This window comes from Bicyclus anynana, chromosome 11, assembly GCF_947172395.1.
Source record: "Bicyclus anynana chromosome 11, ilBicAnyn1.1, whole genome shotgun sequence".
NCBI lineage: Eukaryota > Metazoa > Arthropoda > Insecta > Lepidoptera > Nymphalidae > Bicyclus > Bicyclus anynana.
This window is the reverse complement of record NC_069093.1, coordinates 11,164,107-11,188,355: the sequence shown is the minus strand read 5'-3', so window position 1 is coordinate 11,188,355 and position 24,249 is coordinate 11,164,107. Positions and strand designations below refer to the sequence as shown.

At 36.0% G+C, this 24,249-nt stretch overlaps 1 protein-coding gene across 5 annotated transcripts in view; it reads left to right on the top strand.

The window, feature by feature from the left end:
• Positions 1-23,973, top strand: part of LOC112049067 (cytohesin-1) — an 82,516-nt gene extending 58,543 nt beyond the window's left edge. For all 5 annotated transcript variants that reach the window (XM_052884345.1, XM_052884342.1, XM_052884344.1 and 2 more), the window contains 6 exons: positions 3,739-3,937; positions 5,902-6,163; positions 14,140-14,258; positions 14,453-14,564; positions 16,087-16,217; positions 17,079-23,973. In XM_052884345.1, the coding sequence (XP_052740305.1) occupies positions 3,739-3,937; positions 5,902-6,163; positions 14,140-14,258; positions 14,453-14,564; positions 16,087-16,217; positions 17,079-17,214 (959 nt within the window). In that variant the 3' untranslated portion in view covers positions 17,215-23,973. The remainder of the gene's footprint in view (positions 1-3,738; positions 3,938-5,901; positions 6,164-14,139; positions 14,259-14,452; positions 14,565-16,086; positions 16,218-17,078) is intronic.
• Positions 23,974-24,249: the final 276 nt, after the last annotated feature.

Here is a 24,249-nt window from a genome sequence, read left to right as displayed (position 1 = left end):
TATTCGTCTAAGAAGTTTTATTACATTTTGAACTTTATATCAATCGGATGCCAAAATAAAATATCATCAAACAACGAGGTTTCCATAGAAATCAACGATGTCACAGCGCTGTAACTTTAAAGAATGCATACGTGATAAGTCTCATGTGTCAGTAATTTCACCCGACAAGAATACCTTTCAAAACGGAAAGAAGCAATTTTGTTTCCCTGGAGAAGTTCAGTAAGCGCTACTAGTAAGTGTACTAAAGTTTGTAATTCCTGGACTGTGTACCTACGCTCAGTGTAATAGAGTGTTTTATTGGTAGCAAATTTTACGTTACATCTAGTTGGAGATCAAATCCACTAAGTAATTATCGTTATCTCACAATCTGCGATTTGCAAGTTAGAACTGCAAATAACACTGACCCACAGAACGTAAGGCCTTAATGTGTTGTGCATTGACGATGTAAGGGCTCTCACACACGGGCCACCGGCCACAACCGCAAAAAGCCGCTAACGGCATATCTCCTGTAGTTTTCATACATTTTATATGGCCACTTCTCGCTTCTTGTGGCCCGCACCGGCCACTAAACGCAGACACAAAACGCCGCAACACGCCACTCGCGTGATTATGATACTGCATGTATGGGTTAAAAAAAGCTGCTATCTACCACAAGTGTCTACCATCGGCCACAAGTGGCTGTCGCGCGCTTCAGCTACTTTTGTGGCCCCTTCTTGCTTATTGTAGCGGCGTTTGTGGCTGTCTCGTGTGGCCCGTGTGCGGCGACACTATAGTACTTTGAGACACTTTAGTTGTATAAGAAGATGTTTATTTATGGCACTAGGTTATATGAGCGACATTTGAAACGCGTCCCGCAGTGAACGTCTTTTTTATCTATCCATCATCCTTTATAATTTGTCATTGTCATCTCCAATTCTGCATGCTTTAAGATTGTAAATATTACACTATCTCGTAATGGGTATAAGCATTACTTTTTAGTGTCATAACGTGTAAGATTAATGACTTTTTACTGTTGCGCAAAGGTTACGAAACTATTCCTGATATACGTGCTTTATTCGTTTGTTTTTATAATAAAACAAACTTATTTCAAGTGTATCTACACTTTTTAACCGACTTCTTCATATTGTCGAGTCGTGGGTTTTGTTGACTCAATCATTATCAGTCTTTGAATTGTGCATTAGGGGGCTAGATCTCCATTCTTGCTGGAAAGATACTTTGGACTGCTTTGGAGCTTTGAAAAACTTAACTACTCCAACGGGACGGGCTTAGACTCATAACGTTTTACTCTGTTACATTCAATGTCAGTTGTTAAGGAAAATCCGCCGTACAGCCCCGATCTAAGCCCTAATGATTTCTATACTTCCCCTAAAATAAAAAATAAATTGCGTGGTCAGAGATTTTCATCACCTGAAGACCTACGGCACCTACAAAACGGCCATTTTGGAGACCCCAACTTCCGAATGGAATGGTTGCTTCAATGATTGGTTCTATCGTATGTAAAAATGTGTCAAATTTCGCGGAGAATACTTCGGAAAGCAATAAATACATTTTTAAATAGTAATGTTGTGTCACTTCCTTGATTCCCGAAGTATTCAATACCGCCCTCGTATTAAGTATATCTCTTTCAAGTTGTATATTAAACTGCATCGTCACTGAACATCTGAGAATGCAGTCAAGGGCTGTGATTAAAAAAATATATAAATAGTATTTCTTGTTTATTATTTCTAGTAAGGCCATACAGTAAGCGGATCCTTATGTTATCCTTAACATACTCGTACATGGTTAAAACAGATTTGGGTTAGCACATAAATAGCACGGCCCACGCTTTCCATCCCCTGTTGAGAAGTTGAGTGGGACGTGTGGCGTCAGAGAGGAGTTTAATTTATGAGGCCCGTGACGTCATAGAGATAAAGGTTGTGGCTTAATCGCTACAAACGTTTAATCTATTTTAGGCGTGGAATATTACACACAAACTTAGGTAGAGCGCTTGTTCACGATAAAGATGCCTGTTGTGTATTTATTGTTTTTTACCATGTTTCTTGATACTCATCGGTCAATCGATGTTCATTTCTCATCTTTACTTATAATAAATCTGTAGAGAGGTCAATTCTGTACATGAAATATATTTCCAAAATAACTATCACTAATCACTCCCTGACTCCCAATAATGCAATTAGTAAAATTTTTGTCTGTCTGTCTGTCGTTATGGAAACAAAAACTACTCGACGGATTTTAACGAAACTTGTTACAATTATTTTTCATACTCCTGGGCAGGTTGTAGTATACTTTTCATCGCGCTACGATCAATAGGAGCAGAGCAGTGAAGGGAAATGTTAGGAAAATGGGAGAAGTTACACTCCATTTTAACAGCGATTCTACTTTAAGGGCTGGATTAAAGAGGTCTAAGGGCGAACGAAGTCGCGGGCGTTCGCTAGTTAGTTATATTTTTTCATTCATCATAATGTTACTATAGAATAAACATTGAACATTAGGTTGATTGTTCAATTCATACATTTTCCAATTAATTTTAAAATTTTAAGGTTTTGGTGTCATAAATTGATGCCATTTTACCAGTTATTATTTATATCAATAAAATGGCGGTATATAAAATATTGACAAAATATTCGTATTTATGCAAAATAAATAGTGGTATTGAATTTTTATAGGCAAAACCATCAGGGTTTTTATATATCCTGGGGTGCTATTTTGGCTGGTGGAAGGCTCCGGTCGTTGCTAGTTACCACCCTACCATCTTAGATTTCATCATCACTTACCATCGAAATTGTAGTAAAGGGCTAACTTGGAAAGAATAAAAAAAAAAACTCAAGGCATAACAAATGTTCCACAGTATCGCAGGGTAGTCCAATATTTGGCACACCGGCTGTTCTCTTTACACAGAGCTTTTAAGCAATGTAGGCTTTGTTGGTAATTAATAAAGGCTTTCATATTGTTGCCGCAATGAAATATTATATCGATATTGTTAATAACCTACTTCCTTTGTTATCGTAACAAGTAGAGCAACCACGAAAGCAGCGGCAATATTTTCGGCGTGCCTTTCTCAAGTGGAATTTGTCCTCCATCGAATTCCTCTCGATAGTAGGAAATGCTTCACTGCTAATGATACTCAGGTTTCCGACGTAGTTATTGGTGAAATGCTAAGGCAAGAATTGTAAAGCAATGAACACACAAGCTAGCCTGCGCTCTGACGTACAAGTTTGCGCATTATGTCGACCGACCAATCATAATCGACCAATTATAAGGCTCGATTTAAAGAAGTATTTTGGTAGGTCGGACGCAGATTGGCAGACATGAATTTACTCGTAATTACAGACGGGGTTTTGATGGGGCTTTTTGTTTCATAGTAGTGTACTGTCTGCACGCAAATCTCTCTCTAAACTGAATTGAATTGACTGTAAAAATATTTATTTAGTATTGGTTAAGTACTTATTAGGTAAATATGGCTTTTTTTAGTGCGGTTTCACCCGCGTAGTTCCCGTTTCCGTAAGAATATAAGGGATATAAGGGATAAAATATACATATGGCACTCACAAATAACGTAAGCTTTCTAGTGGTAAAAGAATTTTGAAAATCGGTTCGGTAGATCCAGAGAATAATTTGTAAGCCAAGCTTTGGCCAAAGTAAGCTTCAGCTAAGTTATTATATGTATAACCCTTACGTGTGGTAGTCTTAGAATATAAGTACACTGTACAGAAATTATCACAATTAATCTTGTTCCAGGCATAGAATACCTGTATGAAAACGGCCTATTACAAAGGACGCCCGAGGACGTGGCCCAGTTTTTACACAAGGGCGAAGGGTTGAGTAAAACGGCGATAGGGGATTACCTCGGCGAGCGGTCGGAGTTCAACGAGGCGGTGCTTAGGGCCTTTGTGGAACTGCACGACTTCACTGATTTGATACTTGTGCAGGCATTAAGGTGAGCATGTCGTGTATAGTGTACTGTGTCACCGTGTCAGCTTCTAGGGCTGTGGCTTTACTGCGCTTTTATTGCTTGGCTGACCTGGTGAACTTCGTACCGTAATAGTGTTGGTCATTTCTTCTCATAGATGTGCATATATCTATAGTTGGTAATTTTTCTTAAGAATGCGCGCAGCAGTCGTATTTTACCTAGACTTTCAATACGTTTTACGATGAAAATTAAAAAAAATTATAAAATATTTTAAATGAAGTAATAATTGAAATAATAAAAAAAAGAAGTATCTATACAAAACGTGATATAGGTAAATTGAAATCTTAGTAATCATACCGTTCGAAGAGCCGATGGATGTTCAGGCTCCGAACTGGAAAGCGCAATTTTGGTTGACCCCCCACAAGGTGGACTGAGGACATCAAGCGGGTTGCAGGGAGCCGCTGGTAGCTAACGGCTCGAGACCGTATTGTTTGTCCATGCAAGAGGCCTATGTCCAGCAGTGGACGTCCATCGGCTGTTAATGATTATCATGAATCATAACGTAATGGTAGATAGATATTACGCTGATGATTACTAAGATTTAGTTAATTTTGTCTTCAAACAGCATGGTTTTAACGATCTCAAGGGTATGTTTGCCCATGTAATTACAGGCTAAAGAGGCTTAACAAATATACTTAACAGTGACATGTCAGTATTTTTTGCACATACCTAAGTATCCGAGTAATTTGTAAAAGTTTTGTGTCGTTTCCTACAGATATTTGTTATGTTTTCCCAGTGAAATAAATCGGCACATTATGTATTGTTCCACCAGCTTTTAAACTTAAATAGAAACAAACCTTTTAGAGATATCAAATACAAGTAGAACATGATATGTGAACACCTTGGAGACATTAAAAGACGCAATGAATTTTTTAACATCCAAAAACCTTCGCCATAGCCTTCATAACTTTGCACATATCAAAGTGACCTAAAGAAAACACGTCTAACCTTGTCTTTTATACATTTTACTTTCTTCAATATAGGTACGAGATTTCAATAGAATATTTATTCTGTGAATTTCTTTCCTTGATTTTTTTTCAAATGTATTCATGAAATTTAAGCCTCATTAAAATTTGATGTCGATCTCTATGTATGCTTCTATGTATTGCTTGTTGATTGGCATTATTATTGATAGACGCGTTCCTTGCATGCGAAGTTTTGCTGTTATAGCAGATGGTTTTGAAACTAGGTGGATCGTCTGTTTATTTTGTTAATATTACTTAAAAAATGCCAGTCGCTGGACTGCACGTTTTAAAAGAATTTTTAACTACATCTTTCCGCATCTTAAAAGTGACTAAAGAAGTTTTACAATCATATTTCCCCATCCTAAATCTGTCCAACGTATCTAAAGAAGTTTCTATTTTGTGTTTGCCCATCTTAAGAGTGCACAACGTGTCTAAAGAACTTTTACATTAATCTTTCTTTATCTTTAATCTGCCCAACGTGTCTAAAGAAGTTTTACGAATTTTAAGATGTTTTAGTGTCACCTTTCTCCGTCCTAAATTTGTCCAACTATACTACAGCCGTTCTTGATGAATACTGTTTACCAACAAACAAATTAAAAATGAGGGTACAAATCACTAGTCATTTCACACCTAATAATAATTTTAAAAAATTTGTTCTAAAATGAATGAAAATAAACTTGATTAATAAGCTTAGAACAGTTAGTTATGGTTGATAAATTATGAATAACATTTTATAAACAAACCATATATAATTTAAAATAAATAAGTTATGAAATGACATACGTTTTTTACCTTCATTTTCAATTTCTTTGTTGGTAAACAGTATTCATCAAGAAAGGCTGTGGTATAGTCTTAAGGATTTTTATTTTTATCTTTCCCCTTCATAAAAGTATCCAAACGTGTCTAAACTATTGAACTTCAAAATTTAAACACTGAAATTTAAATAAAACTTTTACAAAATTGCAGGCAATTCCTATGGAGCTTTCGCTTGCCCGGCGAGGCGCAGAAGATCGACCGCATGATGGAGAGCTTCGCGCAGCGCTACTGCCAGCTGAACCCCGACATCTTCACGAACGCGGACACGTGCTACGTGCTCAGCTTCGCGATCATCATGCTCAATACGTCGCTGCACAACCCCAGCGTGAAGGACAAGCCCACGCCGGAGCAGTTCGTCGCCATGAACCGCGGCATCAACAATGGCGGCGACCTACCGCAGGAGTTGCTCTTGGTGAGTTATTCACGAACGCGGATACGTGCTACGTGCTCAGCTTCGCGATTATCATGCTCAACACGTCGCTGCACAACCCCAGCGTGAAGGACAAGCCCTCGCCGGAGCAACAATGGCGGCGACCTACCGCAGGAGTTGCTGTTGGTGAGTTGTTTTTGGGGTTCCGTGCCTGAGAGGTGAAACGGGTCCGTATTATTAAGACTGCGTCTGTCACCAGGCTGTAGCCTGTGTCGCAAAGAAACAAAAAATATAGTGAATTTAGTTTTTCACAAATCCCTCGAACCATGGATTTTTCGGGATAAAAAGTAGCCTATGTGTTAATCCATGCTATAATATATCTCAATACCAAATTTTAACTAATTCGGTTAAGTAGTCGAGGCGTGAAAGAGTAACAAACATTCATATCATTAAAATCATCAGTTTTCACAAATCTCGGGAAACCATAGATTTTTTCGGGATAAAAAGTAGCCTATGTGTTAATCCAGAGTATTTTACAAATTTTAGCCAAATCGCTTTAGTAGTAGCGGTGTTAAAGAGTAAGAGTAACAAACATCCCAACATCCAAACATACATCCAAACATCCATACAAACTTTCGCGTTTATAATATTAGTAGGAAGTAGGATAAGGGATGAAACTAGTAATAAAGACCCTCAACATAATAATTTCCTGTTCATCTTTGAAAAAAAACAAATTGCGAAACTGTATCCTATGAAAAGTTATAATCAAACAGTTGAAATTTTCATAGATGATGCATTTCTGATGTCACTAATACCAACAAATACTTAAATACAGATTAAAAGCCCCCTTAAAACAGACATAATTCTTAAGGACTTTTTTGATCGAAATAAATGGAGAATCTGAAGAACGGTGCGGAACCTATCGTGTGCGAGGCCGATTCGTGTCTGTTACGCTATATGTCTGTAGATATAAACGGACCTTTATGTGACGATGCAGTACGATGTACATTCCTCTTATTTAAGAACTAATTGGCCGACAAATCTGACAGATTAGCGTGCTTTCTGTATTGTGTGGTGGATTTATCTTCTAATGGCGTCAACTAATTTATATTTATTGCGTCTAAACATGTAATTATCTTGTGGACGTTACGGCGGATGGACAAATTGACTGCTATCCCACCAGATGACCACGGCTCTAGCGTGACCATTTTTGTAGTCTATGCATTTCTCTAATTCGATCTTAAATATTTTCTTGTTTCGTTCTTTTTTTTCGTAATCGGTATATAGTTTTTATACTGTTTTTTATTTAATTAGTAATAACTAATCAACTCATATTCGGCTCACTACTGAGCTCTAGTCTCCTCTGAGAATGAGAGGGGTTACCGGTTAGGTCAATAGTCCACCACGCTGGCCCAATGCGGATTGGCAGACTGCACACACGCAGAGAATTAAGAAAATTCTCTGGTATGCAGGTTTCCTCACGATGTTTTCCTTCACCGTTAGAGACACGTGATATTTAATTTCTTAAACTAAATAACTAATAAGTTAGCCTTTGACTAATAAGTTAGTCTCGCTTGATGGTAAGTGACGATGCAGTCAAGATGGTAGCAGGCTATCTTGGGAAAGGTACAGAATTATTCTATATCCCAGACAGTTTCTATGCGGCTATGTGGTGTTGCGATATATAATTTTTCTATTTTTTTTAAGATTCTACTTAAAAGTTAGAGTTATTGCTGCTTATTTTATAAACCATCTTGAGATTTTTCTCTTTGAATTAATAAATAACCTTTTAAGTATATTGTGCTGAATGTTGCAATCGATAATATGTTCGTGATCACAATTGTAATTATATATCTTACACGTAATTTAACAAGGCCAGGGCTAAGCACTCAAGGTTTTAATAATAAATAATATTAATCTACACAAACACGAAGATTTACATTTTGTCAGATTACGTAATCTTTACGATTAAGTAAATCCTGACAACGTTTTATTAAAGTAATTCAGTAAAAGTATGAGAAATTAGCATTGTTACATTAAGCTTATTAACCGTATATTTTTCTTTTTTTTTTGTTACCTCATAACTTTGTCATTTCTTAACCAATTTTGAAAATTCTTTTTTTGTTTGAAAGAATATACTTCCAGATCTCATTTAATTTTCATGAAAAAAATCGGTTCATTAATTTTGTGTTAAAATGAAAATAACAAGATTGCCCGTAGGTACTGTGACGCTTTGTGAAAAAACTATTCAAATTAGTTATAGATAATTAGGTTTTGTATTTATCATTTGAGTTTTATCCATTAAATACAAGACACCCTGATTTTCCTACTGACAAAAAAAAGTGTTAGCTAAGTGGTCGAGACAATCTGGTAATAAATAAATGAAATATTTATTTTCCTACTAATATTATAAACGCAAAAGTTTGTCTTTAACGCCGCAACTACTGAACCGATTTGGCTGAAATTTGGAATGAAACTAAATTTTAGTGTGGATTAACACCGAAGCATGGATTTTCCGAAATTTTTTCAGGGATTTGTGAAAAACTAAATTTCACAAGGACGAAGTTGCGAACGTCGTTCACGTAAAGTATAACATAAAAATATACAACAGATTAACAGCAAACGAAAAGCAACTTAAATACTAACCTTAATACTATACTATCTTTACCACACAACCGATAATAAAAATAAACATTCACAAAATAGGGTCCATTCTATTATCAGTTTACGTTTTAAGTGTGTAACAAAATACCCTTAATGCTTATTATTATCTGGATTTGATGTTCATGAACATATTTTCAATTCATAAAATGTTACAATTTTACGGTAATTTCATTAAATGTAAACTGGATATACCGTTACGGTACAGGAGTTTGTTTTTTGTTTGTTTTTGTTTTTCAAAATTCTTTATTATATAGAAATATTATTCACAAGCATGTTATATACAAATAACATACAGTTAACATAACACTAGAATTAGGTACTAACTAAGGCTAACTTACACCTATTTTAGCTAACGTCTATGTACTTATAACTATTTAAATTTTAACATTTAACAAACGTAATAAAAATTAATACGTAATGAAATAACATTATTGCGGTATATTTGGAGATATATCCGCTTTTTACTAGAAAAATTATAGAAAAAAAGAAGGTATACAGCAATAATTATTGAAACATACGATGCTTATGTATCAAGCCGGGCGAAAGCGTCGAACCTCACAGCGCTAGCGAATAGGCACGAAAATACGCGAGTCGTCGGCGACGGAGCAATAGTGATGTGACCGGCAATGCATTCCGTATCTATCTATAAATGGCACTTTGACAATGTTTATGATATGATAATGTGTTTAGTGTATTTATTAATGGATTTTTATGAGTTTTATTCATTAAGTTAAATTTATTAGTAAGTTTTATTATAAAGTCAAATAAGAACGGAAAATTTATGTCGTTGTGCAAATGTTTTAAGTTAGTTTTAAATTTTGTATTGTAGGCTATTTTTAAGGCTTTGTTTTGAATAATTTGTAATAATTTATAATTTGTGCGACATGTACTACTCCAAATAGGACACGCATATGTTATCGTAGGCCTGATAAGCACACTGTAAATTTTTAATTTGATAGTAGAACTAAGTCTACGGTACAGGAGTAAGAATATTCTTATGAACGAAGGAATTCTTGTATAAATGCAGTATTTAAAATATTTTAAATAAATATCGGTACTTTAAGACTTATGTCAGCCACTGACGATCAAGTAAGCTCACATGCCTGCAGCGCTAACGGCTTGACAGTCGATTAAACTGATCGTGTGTTGGTCGCGATCGGCATGATGTCATGCATATCGCGTCCTATATAACAGATGTAAAGATGTTTTTATAACTGGTCATTGTGAGCCTCGAATTGGTATAATAATTATCTTTTTTCGACACCACACTACAGAATAAAACTAAATAAAAAGAACTAATAAATTAAAAAAAAAAAATACAAAAAAAAAGAAAAAAATTGATAGAGAGTTATAAACACGACTTCAAAACTCACACTGTCGAGTTAATCGAGTTATAAAATCGTCGTTGTAAAATAGCGCTAGAGACTTGACGTTTCAATAGTTCGAGTAAATTAAGCATACTTGAAATAAACGAATTCGAACAAAACGAGTCAACAAATGAGAATGTAAACGCCGAGTTGCAAATTCTCGCTTTTGTAAACAACTGAGACTGATTTTAGTTCCTGTACTTTTGAGCTTGGGAAACTAACTTTTATACTCAAGTCCGGTTTCCTCTCCGGGGAGAGCGAAACTTTGTTCCCGGTTTTGTTATCTGAAACTATTTGTGTGGTACCCTGGCGCTTCCTGTATAAACTATCTATATCTACTAATCTGTACTAATATTATAAAGGGGTAAAGTCTGTGGTATTGTACGGGGTAATCTCTGGATATACTGAACTAATTTTGAAAATTCTTTTACCTCTAGAAGGCCATGTTATTTGTGAGTGTATATCAAGCCGTTTATATCATAAAGATTTTAACTGGATTTTCGGACATTTCTTTCAAATATGGCTTTAATTACACAACACTAACTTGGTGCCGCCTTCAAGCTGATCAGAAGGTAGCACATAGTACGATGTTATTTTTCGCTTTTTAGTTTAAAAACATTTTTGTGATTTTGAAGTCGGTTGTATTTTTTTATTAAAATTTTGTTTATTGATTTAGATTTGTGGTTATATATATGACGCTTTAAAAAAAACCATTAGTGTTTTCTCTTTCCATACTAATTCACAGGAGTAGTTTTAATTCTCATTTGAATCAGATTGATGACGTCATTTGCACTTTCAACTCTAAAAATCGATTGTGTTTGGCATTGCGGTAGCTTGCGATGCAGTCTGAGATGATATTACGTAACCCATTTTATTCAACCCATTACAGGTAGATTTTTATCGTTAGGGTGGTATATAGCCACGGTTGAAACTTACCAGACTAGACCTGAGCCAATTTGAAAAATATAAATTCCTTAACTGCCTCCAGTGGCTTAACTTGAGGATATCTTCTCTAGGATCTCCTCAATTTTATTAAATATACACAAATAATTAACGTATAATTTAGATTACACTAGCGGACGCCAGCGACTTCGTTCGCGTTTTTTACAAATCCCGCGGAGTCAATCTTAATATATAAATGCGAAAGGTCATTCATCACGAAATCTCTAAAACCATTTAACGTACAAAGATAAAATTTGGCAGGAAGGTAGTTTATAATTAGTAGGTGTCTGCTAAGAACGGATTTTGACGGCCGGATTAAAGAGGTCTAAGGGCGGACGAAGTCGCGTTCGTTCGCTAGTTTAGAATAAACTAATTGCTCCGCCTCTACCTTGTTTGTTTGATAAGCCAAATAACCCCAATGACGCATGCCGATATACCCACAGATTGTATTATGTCAACATAACGACCTTCTTATCGCGCCTAAGCTATACATTTTCCCGCAGTATCGTCTGCAAATTATAGTATGAAGTCGCTATCTGTTATCGATAGGGCTTGAGTTGATCGCGAACGATGGCGAATGATAAGGCGTGCTAAGAGATTAGATTTAGAGCTCGTCTAGAAAAATATGCCGATATAACATACCTAATTGCAATTTTTTAAAACAATATAACACATTACACTGAAATAGTTACCCACAATCCGACAAAGAGCCCACTGCCATTGAGGTGACCATTGAACCGAAAGGTTGCGGTTAAAAAAACCCACCTAAGTGAGAATTCCCAAGGAGGGTTGACAGGCTGGTGGCCTATAAAATCATTAGCCAAAACCATTAAAAATATGTCAAAACAAAATATTGGCATATTTTTGCGACCCCACCAAAAGATTGACATATTTTTGGGATAAGGGAAAGGAGATGATGAGGACAATTTGTACCTATGGTGCATACCCTACTTAAAAATCTTTTTAAGTAGGGTATGCACCATAGGTACAAATTGTCCTCATCATCTCCTTAAAAACACCCACCTTTTTTGAGTAATGAAATACGTCTCAAACTTTAAAATACTTTGTTAATATAATTCTTTTTAATTACTTTGTTTTTTGACGAAAATAGTCCTTAACTTAATTAGAAATAGTTACAGAAAAAAAGATATACGCCTCGAATTGAGAACGTCTTTCTTTTTTTGAAGTCGGTTAATATGGCATGTAGATTGTAGGTACTTGTTAAGTAAAGACATTCCACATATTTCTTGGATGAGATTCAAAAGTTTCATTAGAATTGGACGATTGTGCAATGCATTTTTCATGCGGTGGTTTGTTTACTACAGCGCTTAATTAGGTCGAATTTATAGCATTTTTGTCACACACGTGTCGGTAAATTAATATAAGCGTGGGTATCAGCGGCGAAGAGTCAATACAGGCCGATTCCCGCCGGGTTACCTTTTAAAAATCCTTGCATACATATTCGTTTCTTTATTTTAATTGTGTTATTCTTCTCTTTATTGTAATGAATTTATATGTATGGATGTATGAGAAACCGGAGTTTGTATCAAGCGGTATGAATTTCCTTTTCTTTGGGAAGGCTAAGGGTTCCTTTACACGAGCAGCAACTGTTACCGACGACTGCCTCCAAGACCTCGCCGACTGCAGTCGTCGGCAGCAAATGAACCCTTACCTTCGTCAAAGTTCCATCCTTCGCCACTGATTGGTATAGCAAATTATAAGGAAATAGGTGCTACGTATTTTTAGTCATTCATCGCTTGTATTTCCCGTCGGGTTGTGTGGAAGGAAAATGTAAGATTAGAAGGTCACTTAAACAACTTTTTGTTTTACAATAAAATATGTATTTACTTATACATCAAACAAAAATTTGTTAATATATAGAACATGCAAATATTATAGTTGATAATATTGTTTTCTTCAATAATGTACAAACGTTCTACTTTCTATATTATTATTTTATATGTAAGTAGACCGCATTGATAACGACATTCAATTGGACAAGTTAAGTTAGTCGTCGCACGGCATTTGACACAAGTGGTTGATAACGTGTTGTTTTGTTTGTTGTTCTTCTGTTCTGTGAAGTGGTTGTTCGTTTTGGTTGTTGTAAGTTTTTGTTGTTATGTTTTCCCAAAGGGCGACGTACATTGTGGTCTCCAAGAAATGTCTCTGTATAGTTTTTGATTTTGTTTAATAATAATCATAATGTTATAAGAAAGTGTGTCGATAGGATTTCATAAAATTACACTTTATATTTTTAATATAATTTTGTGGTGTATTGTATTTGGAATTCGTCATCAAAGGGAGTCGAGCGTTGTGTTAACATAGAAATAGCTCTAGATATTTTTTTAATTTAGAGAAACTGCCTAAAGAGATTTGAGAATGGAACTTTATTAACTTAATGGAATACTTTCTGTGATTATTGAAAGACGTTCACTTTCTCTCTGCGCGCAACTATCATTTTATTTAAAGTATGCTAATTTTCAAGCACTTTTGAAAAATTAGGTCATATTATTAAGGTGGCAAGTAAATTTGAAAACTTGAAATTAAAGTTAAATAAGGGTTCCAAACGCGCCAAACCGTTTTACGATATTGTCCAGAACTAAGTACCCATTAATGTATCTAGTGCATTTTTTCCCAAGATTTTTTCATCTTTTATCTATACTAATATTATAAAGATGAAAGGTTTGATTGTTTGTTTGGATTGAATAGTTGTACCGATGTAAAAAATCATATAAAATCCCCGAGAATGAATCATAGAAAATATAGGCACTCCTTTCATCCCCTTATTTCTACGGGAACGGGTACCACGCGGGTAAAACCGCGCAGCGTCTGCTAGTATACAATATAATAAGACTTTTCTATAAGCTTGCATTTAATAAAAACTTGAGACCCATGCCTGTGGTTTAATGGGGCAGTTTATTATAAAAAAACGTATTCAATTAAAAGAATGATTATTTTTTTTAACTTAGTCTTAAGAAATTGCAAGAAGTTTATATTTATTTCTAATATTAATTGTGTCTAATGTAATATTTTTCGCCTTTACAGTCTTTATACGAGTCGATAAAGACGGAGCCGTTCAAAATCCCCGAGGACGACGGTAATGATCTCATGCATACCTTCTTCAACCCCGACAAAGAGGGATGGCTTTGGAAACAGGGCGGCAGGTGAGATATTAAACTATTATCCAATCTAAGAAATATACAATATTTTGTATATTTCTTAGATTCGATAATAATGCTTTGTGTGATTATTGTTTTTTCGTTAAAATGACCCGACTTCAACAATACTACATTTACCTCTTTATAATATTAGTATAGATTGTATGGCTGACATTAAATTGATTAATATGTGTTTCCAGATACAAGTCGTGGAAGAGAAGATGGTTCATACTGAACGACAACTGCCTCTACTACTTCGAGTACACGACGGACAAGGAGCCGCGGGGCATCATTCCATTAGAAAATATTTCCGTAAGTAACATTACGTCATCAACCCATATTTGGCTCACTGCTGAGCTCGAGTCTCCTCTCAGAATGAGAGGGGTAAGGCTATTAGTCCACCACGCTGGCCCAATGCGGATTGGCAGACTTCACACACGCAGATAATTAAGATAATTCTCTGGTATGCAGGTTTCTTCACGGTGTTTTCCTTCACCGATTGAGACACGTGATATTTAATTTCTTAAAATGCACACAACTGAAAAGTTGGATGTGCATGCCCCGGACCGGATTAGAACCCACACCCTCCGGAATCGGGGGCAGAGGTCATATCCACTGGGCTATCACGCACTCATTTAGTTATCCAGCACTCATTTAGTAAGTAACATTATTAACAGAATATTGTATTATTAACTACGGTAGGCACTGTACGTACAAATTGTACTTGAACATTTTGAAAAACCACCGAATGTCATGAATTTATTAATTACACTCTCAATCAAGGCCATTTCGACGACCGCCGTGGCACAGTGGTATGCGCGGTGGATTTAATGACGGAGGTCCTGGGTTCGATCCCCGGCTGGGCCGATTGAGGTTTTCTTAATTGGTCCAGGTCTAGCTGGTGGGTGGCTTCGGCCGTGGCTAGTTACCCTACCGACAAAGACGTATCGCCAAGCGATTTAACGTTCCGGTACGTTGTCGTGTAGAAACCGAAAGGAGTGTGGATTTTTATCCTCCTCCTAACAAGTTAGTCTGCTTCCATCTTAGATTACATCATCACTTATCATCAGGTGAGATTGTCGTCAAGGGCTAACTTGTAAAGAATAAAAAAAAGGTATCAATATATTCTTTACGTGCGCTTTCATTTCAGACTCCACTCAAGTATATTTACAGACATTCGGTTATTCTTCCCCACTTTCACCCCCTCAACTTTTAAACGGCTCTACATCAAACATGTCTAAGAACACCTCGCACATAAGTCACCTTTAATAGAAAAAACTAAATAGAAATCGCTTCATCCGAAGTTATGGTGACACAGACAGACACGTCAAACTTATAACATCCCTCTTTTTACGTCGGGGGTTAATAACCCCTTAGTCCTTGTCCAGGAGGGGCGAATTCGTCGCGAATCGTATCGCGCGAATTCATACGCGCGTTGTCGAAGTACTAGACATCAATACTTCGCGTTCACAAGCATCGTGCAAATTCAAAATACGCGCGTAAATCGCGTGCACTACGCCAGTCTCTCGACATGCGCTTGATTCGCGCGTATATACGCGCGTAAGACGAGATACTAGGGACGCTTTGTTGCGTCCAGTTAACGCGCGAACTCTAGAGCGAGTGCGCGTTGAACTCCATGTTTCGTACTGAATTCCTCCCAAAATGCTCGCGCGTTGGTACGCACCTAGTCAACGCAAGAATCGCGGCGAATTCGACCTTTCTGCAATGAGCCATAACCTAAGGAGTCGTGTTCAGAGCTTAGTCGACGTTTAACGCGATTTGTACCTTATATCTATAACATAAGTATTAAATTCGATTGATGAATGTGTCGCAGGTCCGCGCAGCGAGCGACCGGCAGCGGCCACACTGCCTGGAGCTGTACGCGAGCGGCGGCGCGGACCTCATCAAGGCGTGCAAGACCGACTCGGAGGGGAAGGTCGTGGAGGGCAAGCACACCGTATACAGGTACCTTTGATTTTAATATTATCTTTATTATATGCGGCTTATTTCCGGTTGCACAGCCATTGGTAGAACTTTTATATTACCTTACCTTATCATCCGATAGACGTCCACTGCTGGACATAGGCCTCTTGCATGGAGCTCCAAGCACGCGTATACGACTTCACACCCGCGCACTACCTTCCCCCGTCGCCCGCATATCATGGGAGTGTCATCAACAAACTTGCCAAGCTATAGGGCTACTTTTCAGAATTGTAAAGAAATAAAAAATGTACTAAAAATATTGTATATTTTATTTTACTAGATTAGATAGATTCCATTAGAATCTTAGCCGAAATAATATTCGCCAACAGGGAAAATAATCTGATGACATAATTTTCACACCGATGTAGTAATTTATGTATCATCTTTGATGCGTTTTTCACTGATTGTCAGTTGTCTTTGCAAACGCGCGCTGTCAAAGTCAAAGTCAATTAATGAATGAGATCTCATTGTCAGATATTTATAATTAACTTAATTTGATTGATTGATGTGTCAAATCCTTATTAAAACTGCCGCATGTCAGTTTGGCACTGATAATGCAATGTTTTCTTATTGCAACGTGAAACAAGTAATTTAACTGATTAGGCAAGTATAGATTTATTTGAAAATTGGCTTCATGAGTTCTCCTGATTTGTCTTAATTCTATTTTTTTTTAATTGAAAAAAAAAAAGATTTTTTACCGTTACCGCTAGTTTTCCATTCCACAGTATTTATATATGTTAAGCTAGTTTAACTGGGTTTCCGTGACAATTCGCTACAACCAGTGGCTCCCTGCGACACCTGTTTACAATGTAAATATGTTGACAAAAAATTGTCATCTTGCAGAATGTCGGCATCTACGGCGGAGGAGCGCGACGAATGGATCGAATGCCTCCGTCGCTCCACCAGCCACAACCCGTTCTACGACATGCTCGCACAACGCAAGAAGAAAGCGCAACACAATCACAGCTCCGCGCACTAACACAAGCGGGTACACTCGGCTACATTTCTGCGAACGTTCGTGTGAGGTACAGTCAGCCATAACACGTTTATATAAATACTCTTAGCAACAAATCTGTAAATCTTTGTATGAGGTACAGTCGACCACATAACACGTATAAGCCTATGTACAATGGGCTACCATACATAAATGTTATCACGAGTACACTTGGCAACAAATCTGTAAACTTTCGTAAAGTACAGTTGACCATAACACCTTTATTCGTATACTATGTGGAATAATAAACATACTTGTTAACACAGGTACAATTAGTAACAAATCTGTAAATCTTCGTATGAGGTATACTCAGCCACATGTGACAAGGTACAGTCGCATAAAACACTTATCTAACACAGGAAGAATGCAATCCTATACATAAACGTAAAACATAGTCAACCAGTTTTTACGTTTACGTACGACGAGTGTAGGATCGATCCACTATCACAGATGTATGTAAAAAGATAGACGGAACTTTAGTATTTTTTAATATTGACATACATTATACATGTATACTTTTTTTAAGAAATCATGTTCAATCAGGAATTAATATGACGAAAACCACAAGATGAATCTGTCAAACTTACAGGAGACCTTTTATGTATTCTTCACAGTGACAGTTGACAATATAAAACATGTTCCTTTTCGCTCAAATATAGAAATATTGCGTGCAAAGGTACACCTAGTACGAATCATTTTAGCTCACGAAAACTTTCACGTCAATTGAATATAGATATCGAATACTCAATCACAGCCAATAGTAAACTAAAAACATATTTTAGTAATACGAGTACATTATGTATTACTGATTTTTGTAAGCTAAGTTCGTGAAACATGCTTTACATAGTTATCTTTTCGAAAGCTATAATAACTGGTACTAGGATAGACGATAGAGGAAGGAATAATTGAAATGACGTGTTTATACATCATATTAATTAGTGATCAGGCATACAATTATTATTTTATTAAAATATACCTGTCTATCTTTTTAACTAAATCTGTGTTAGTACTATTTGAAAGTGTCGTAAATATTTATTAAAAACTTATTATACAGCCTAATATATCAAACAGATGTAAAAATAAGTAAGCTTTAAGATTCAAAACACCAATATTAATGAATGAATCGTTATAGTTAAGAAATATTTGATTGCTTGGAGAATTCTAGGTCTGACTAAGTTTGTTCTCTAATTGAAAGTGAAAACAGGCAAAAACGGACAAACTACAACTGTAAATATGGCGATTATAGGTTTTGGGAATATTGTTATAAAATCATGTTAAGGTGAATGAAGGTCATAACTCATTATAGCGTCAGGCAGCTTGCAGGCCACTGGCGTAGCATGGACTAATTTAGACGTGGGCGAAGTCGCATTTGCGATGTAATCCTTTTTCCAGTATCGTTACAATAGGGTACAGTCACCCTAATGTTTTTGACATAATGATAAACCTCTTTTCCGTTTTTGAACCCATTCATGAAAATTCCGCTGAAATTGTTGGTCACCAAGAAAATTAATTTGCGTAATTTTCATGACTGATCACATCAACTAGACGTTAGCGTTTCTTGAAGGTAGATAAGTCAAAATCACCTCGCGAGGCCCCATTTAGCGCGAGGTCGTGAACGGCCTCCCGTTTCGACCACGCTTAGCTACGCCACTGAGCGAGGCGATCCGGTGACGCAATTAATAAGCCATACATGAGGCGAGGCATTGCCATGTGGCTTTAATGAGCTATGCTTTACTTCACAAAATCCATACAAATTGTTATACTCATTCATGAACTTGTGTATACAACTGTAAAATGTCATTATGTAGCTTTTGCGTAATTTTAAATCGGCATATATGGGGAACTCAAAAATACATACTTACTGTATGTTTTCACCCGATTGTTCATTGCATAATGGAATAACTGATTTATTTGGTGTGGGTGATAAGTATAAAACTTACAGGCATCGAATTATTCAAGGTGTAGACGTCCATTTGTGTAGTATATCGTTTATTTGTTACAAATCAAATCCGTTGTAAAATTGAAGATGTTCCCAACATACTCATAGAACTATCTGTCGCAAAGTTCTTTGCGAAAATCAACATTTGCATTCTTTGTTCAACAATTTAAGCTAAAGTATAGTTATATAATATTTAAAATATAAAGTTTGCATCGAACTGTACGGATATTGATGGGTTCATCAGAAAAAACTCAATTTCATGTGTAATTAGTAAAATCCATGTAGTCTTCCAAGTTATTGACTGAAAAGACAAAACAAGATTAAACAATAATTGTTTTTGCTTGTTAAACAATAGGTGAATTTAACAACGAATTTGATTTGTGGCAAACATCACGTTACATGAAAATTGTGATATTTACAGCCATGATACTAAATAGTGATTGAAACGTTAGTATCGATACAATACGTTAATTCATCGTGAACATAATAGTCGACGGTCGGTGTTAGCATTGTTGTCCATGTAAATAACGAAGCAAGACTGAATCATATTGTGTGTAATGGTCGTCCGGTCATCGATGATTTTGTAAAGTTATTCTTGTTTTACACTTGTCTATATAGCATATAGCCAGGGGCGTAGCTACCGCCGTAAATAGGGGAGTCATATCAATGATACGGGGCCCCCGGACTACAAGGGCCCCATAGGTATTTTTTTAGGCTCCAAAATCAAAATTTGTCAAATTTAGTCTGGTGCTTCCTTGAGAAAAAAAAACAATTTTTTGGGATATGCTGCTTGCCTATTGGGCCATCCAACTAACTTTGGGCCTCTCCAATGCAAGCTACGCCATTGCATATTGTAGTGAATAGGCAAACGCATTTCAGCTTTGGTTACATCTACACTTACTATCAGAAGATATAGTGATCAGGCGCGAGCCAATTTATTAAAAAAAATAACCTAACGAATATACCTATATTTTTTTCGATAAATTTAACTCACTATGTATTTTTTAAAGTCATCTTGATGAATTCTTATTTTATGCAAAATACTTGATTTTAGTTTTAATAATTTTATAATATTATCGATAAAGGACGATATGAATTACCGCCCTAGTTTCGAAATAATTTGCACTTTGTTATTTGAAAAAAAAAAAGTTTTAATAGTAATTTTTTTGGTAAATTTATAGGTAGGGTTTTACAAATTTTATTGATTGCTTCTTGTTGCTTTGACAATAATTTGTTATTGGTTTACCGAACGGTCTAACCATAGGAATATAACAATTTTACAATATATTATATCCATTTAGTCGGAATTTTGTATTCATTGAAAGTATTATGTAATGTAAAAATATTTAGTATAGAAATTAGATTTATTATTTTGTAACATAGTAAACATGTTAGATGTACATATATGGCTTGAGGTTAGATGTAGTTAGATGAATATTTTGATATAGGTGTGTTATTTATGTTCAATGTTATGGTATTGCAAATTTTCTTATATATTTATGAAATAGTGGACCGTTTGATGGGAATTCTTATGATTTTATATGTTTTTTTTAAGATCTTATGAATGGTTTTTTTTTAATTGGTAGTCATATTTTTAATTTTAAAGGGTCAATGTATTCGTTTGCTACCATTTTAAAACGTCACACAAAGATAGAGCAAGTTTCCAAGGCCGCCAGATGACACTTATCATTTGATGAACAAAATTGTTCAAAATTGCGCTTACTTTGTTCATCAGTGAATAGTCGTAGTTTTATGTCTGAGATGACCCTGCCCCCCTACCCAAGTGGCACTTCGATTCTCTTTCTACGATCGCTAACGCTTCGAAAACTAAAAAATTGTATGGGACTGACAGATTTTGATCACGTGACCTGTCGATATCAAATGTCATTTCCATACATCTTTCTAATTTTCGAAGCGTTAGCGATCGTAGAAAGAGAATCGACGTGCCACTTGGCTAGGGGGGCTGGAATCTTGATTCATTAGTTCAATTCAATATAATTCAATAATTCAATAGTTGCACAAATGAGGGGTGTTACAACCATGTATTATGTATGTATAGCTTGGCAAGTTCGTTGATGACATTCCCATGATATGCGGGCGACGGGGGGAAAGACTGCGCGGGTGTGAAATAAGTTAGAGGCATCAGTCGTGGGTTTTTCATTTATCGCTACACGCCCCGGCCAGTGCGGACCATCGGGAGTGTTACGAATTGCCAAGCTATAGTATGGAATGTATGCTAAGCGATGACTTAATAGAAGCTTTGCTAAAGTCAAAGTTCAGTTCAGTTATTTTATGTGACTTGTATTGAGTATAATAATTGATCGAATAAAAAAATTATAAGTATGCAATAATGACGAATCATGAGCAATATCAATATGGGATTTCCTGTTTTGATAGTTTAGTTTTCAATGAAGTTATTGACGTTTTCTATTTTATTACTAGCGGACGCCCGCGACTTCGTCCACCCTTAGACCTCTTTAATCCAGCCCTTACAGTAGTATCGCTGTAAAAATGGAGTAACTTATACCGTTTTCTTTCGTTTTCTTTGCTCTACTCCTATTGATCGTAGCGTGATGAAATGTATACTATAACCTGTCCAGGAGTATGAGGAATAATTGTACCATGTTTCGTTAAAATCCGTCGAGTAGTTTTTGTTTCTATAACGAACATACAGACAGACGAAAATTTTACTGATTTTTGGCATCAGTATCACGAATCACCGCATATTAGTTATTTTGGAAATATATTTCATGTACAGAATTAACCTCTGTACAGATTTATTATAAGTATAGATTGTGATACCCATTCAATAACTAAATGACTCAGTCAGTGATGTACATTGGATTATATTATTTTTATTACTAAAGTTGTCAACTATTGAATTATACCATCAGGAGTGGATTTAAGCGGCAAAACACAAAAAATATATATTTCATTAAAATCGGAGCTACTCGAGTTTCTAATATATTTGTTTATTTAAATACATGTTAGAAGTCGCGTTATTGCATAACATTATAATTTTTAGTGCGAATGTGTATATAGTTAGTAATATTTTAAAAGTAAATGAGTCACTTTGTATCGTTATTCAGATAGGAGTTAAGCGACTACGAATGTCATCGTCAAAACAATCTGTGTGCCTAGTGGGAGTTTTCAATATTTTCATACTGTTACTATCGCGTTGACGTAAACGCGAATTTATATGGAATTGAAACAATTGTGTAGTAGTGCCAATTGATGGTGTCGTTTCAATTCCTTAGAAATTCGCGTTTACGTTAACGCGACAGTAACAGTACCAAACTGCCACTAGGCCGTCTGAACGAAGTTCTTTTTGGCAGATCCGACGTTTCAATTTTATCATTATTAGCATATTTTAATGTCCCCCCACTACAAACTTCTCTTTTAGAAAGAAGAAGATATGGAGCTTAGGCCCACCATACCGCTCTGATGCGAGTTTCTATGTTAATTACATGACAATTTCAATGATTCTTTCTGACTACGATTTAGTTCATACAAGTCTGCCAAAAGGGACTTTGATCCTAAAGGATACAATAAACGTACGACTGATTCTACGATCGATTGATTTGAGTTTTGTATAAATTAATGTTAATAACTCGTTCGTATTAACATGAAACATTTCTTGAATAAAAAGTATTACAACAAATCAAATACCAAGAAAGTGCAACTGTGAATTCACACATTACTATTACTTCTCATAGTATAGTGTGCACCAAACTTAGAGTCCGCTCTGAACACGATGTGTATGACTGCACAGTGTACAATAACACATCTAAGCGGTACAGTACGGATTAGAAGTTTGGCTCATACTATACATACAATTTCAAAGGCGAACAATTAGTTAACTCGGAGATGATGTCATGTGATGACGTCATCGTTTAAGTTATGTAGAACCTTGAATGTTCCACACCATGAGTTGCTTGCTTTATAATTTGAGTACCTCATCAATCAATCGGTCGTGTCGGTCATCGTTGTCTATTAGGTTACGACAGTTTACGTCCCACGAAAGCAGAATGCAAATTAACAACGTCACTGCGCAAGTGAGCAGCACTTGCATTCGCTAACTCGGTCGCTTTCAGGAAATGAAAGTCACTGAGTTTGACATTTCATTTGTTTCTCGTAATTTTGAAAAATATTTTTTTGACCCATTCAATGAAGTTGCAATGTATAAAGTGTAGTGCCACAAATTTTACTGGCCCGGTGGTTAAAACTGGAACTATCGCTGGAACGAACGAACGGCGATCGTCATTTTTAACCGACTTCATAAAAAGAGAGGTTCTCAGTGGCGGTGTCAAAAAACAAAATGAACTTTTAGAGTCTATTTGGCATAGTAATGCATCATTGAAGTCGGTTCAATTTTTTGTTAACATTATTTTATGCAAAACATTATACTAAAAGTGCGACGATAGCGACACCTTCTCCGGGCCAGATATGTTTGACGCACTATACTAATGTCAAATATTGACGTAATTCAAAGATACCGGTGGCTTTCATTTTCCGATAGCAACCGAGTTAGTGAATGCAGTGGTTGATCGATCATCACATTAAATTCGTTTTAGACGTTTTCGTGGCGTGCACTGTACACATAATTAGGGAAAGGTGCCTAATGATCTGTAACTAGTAAGTTAAGTAAGATTAATTAACATGTAATTGGGGATGCTGTGTAAATTCGCGTAGGGAGTTTAATTTATCTCAATTGTAATGATTTATATATGACAACGGATATGTGCATAATAATGATGTTGTAAATAATTTTGTATGAAAGAAAATTACATTATTATCATTATTTATTCGTTTTGTTTTATTTTTATCATATATTTTTAAGTCTCCTTTCAGAAAAGTTACCTCATAGGTATTTGCTTAAGTATTTTTCTCAATACAATTGAATTATTCTGATATATCATCATCATCATAATATCAGCCGATGGACATCCACTGCAGGACATAGGCCTTTTGTAGGGACTTCCAAACATCACGATACTGAGCCACTTGCATCCAGAGAATCCCTGCAACTCGCTTGATGTCGTCAGTCCACCTGGTGGGGGGTCGTCGAACACTGCGCTTAA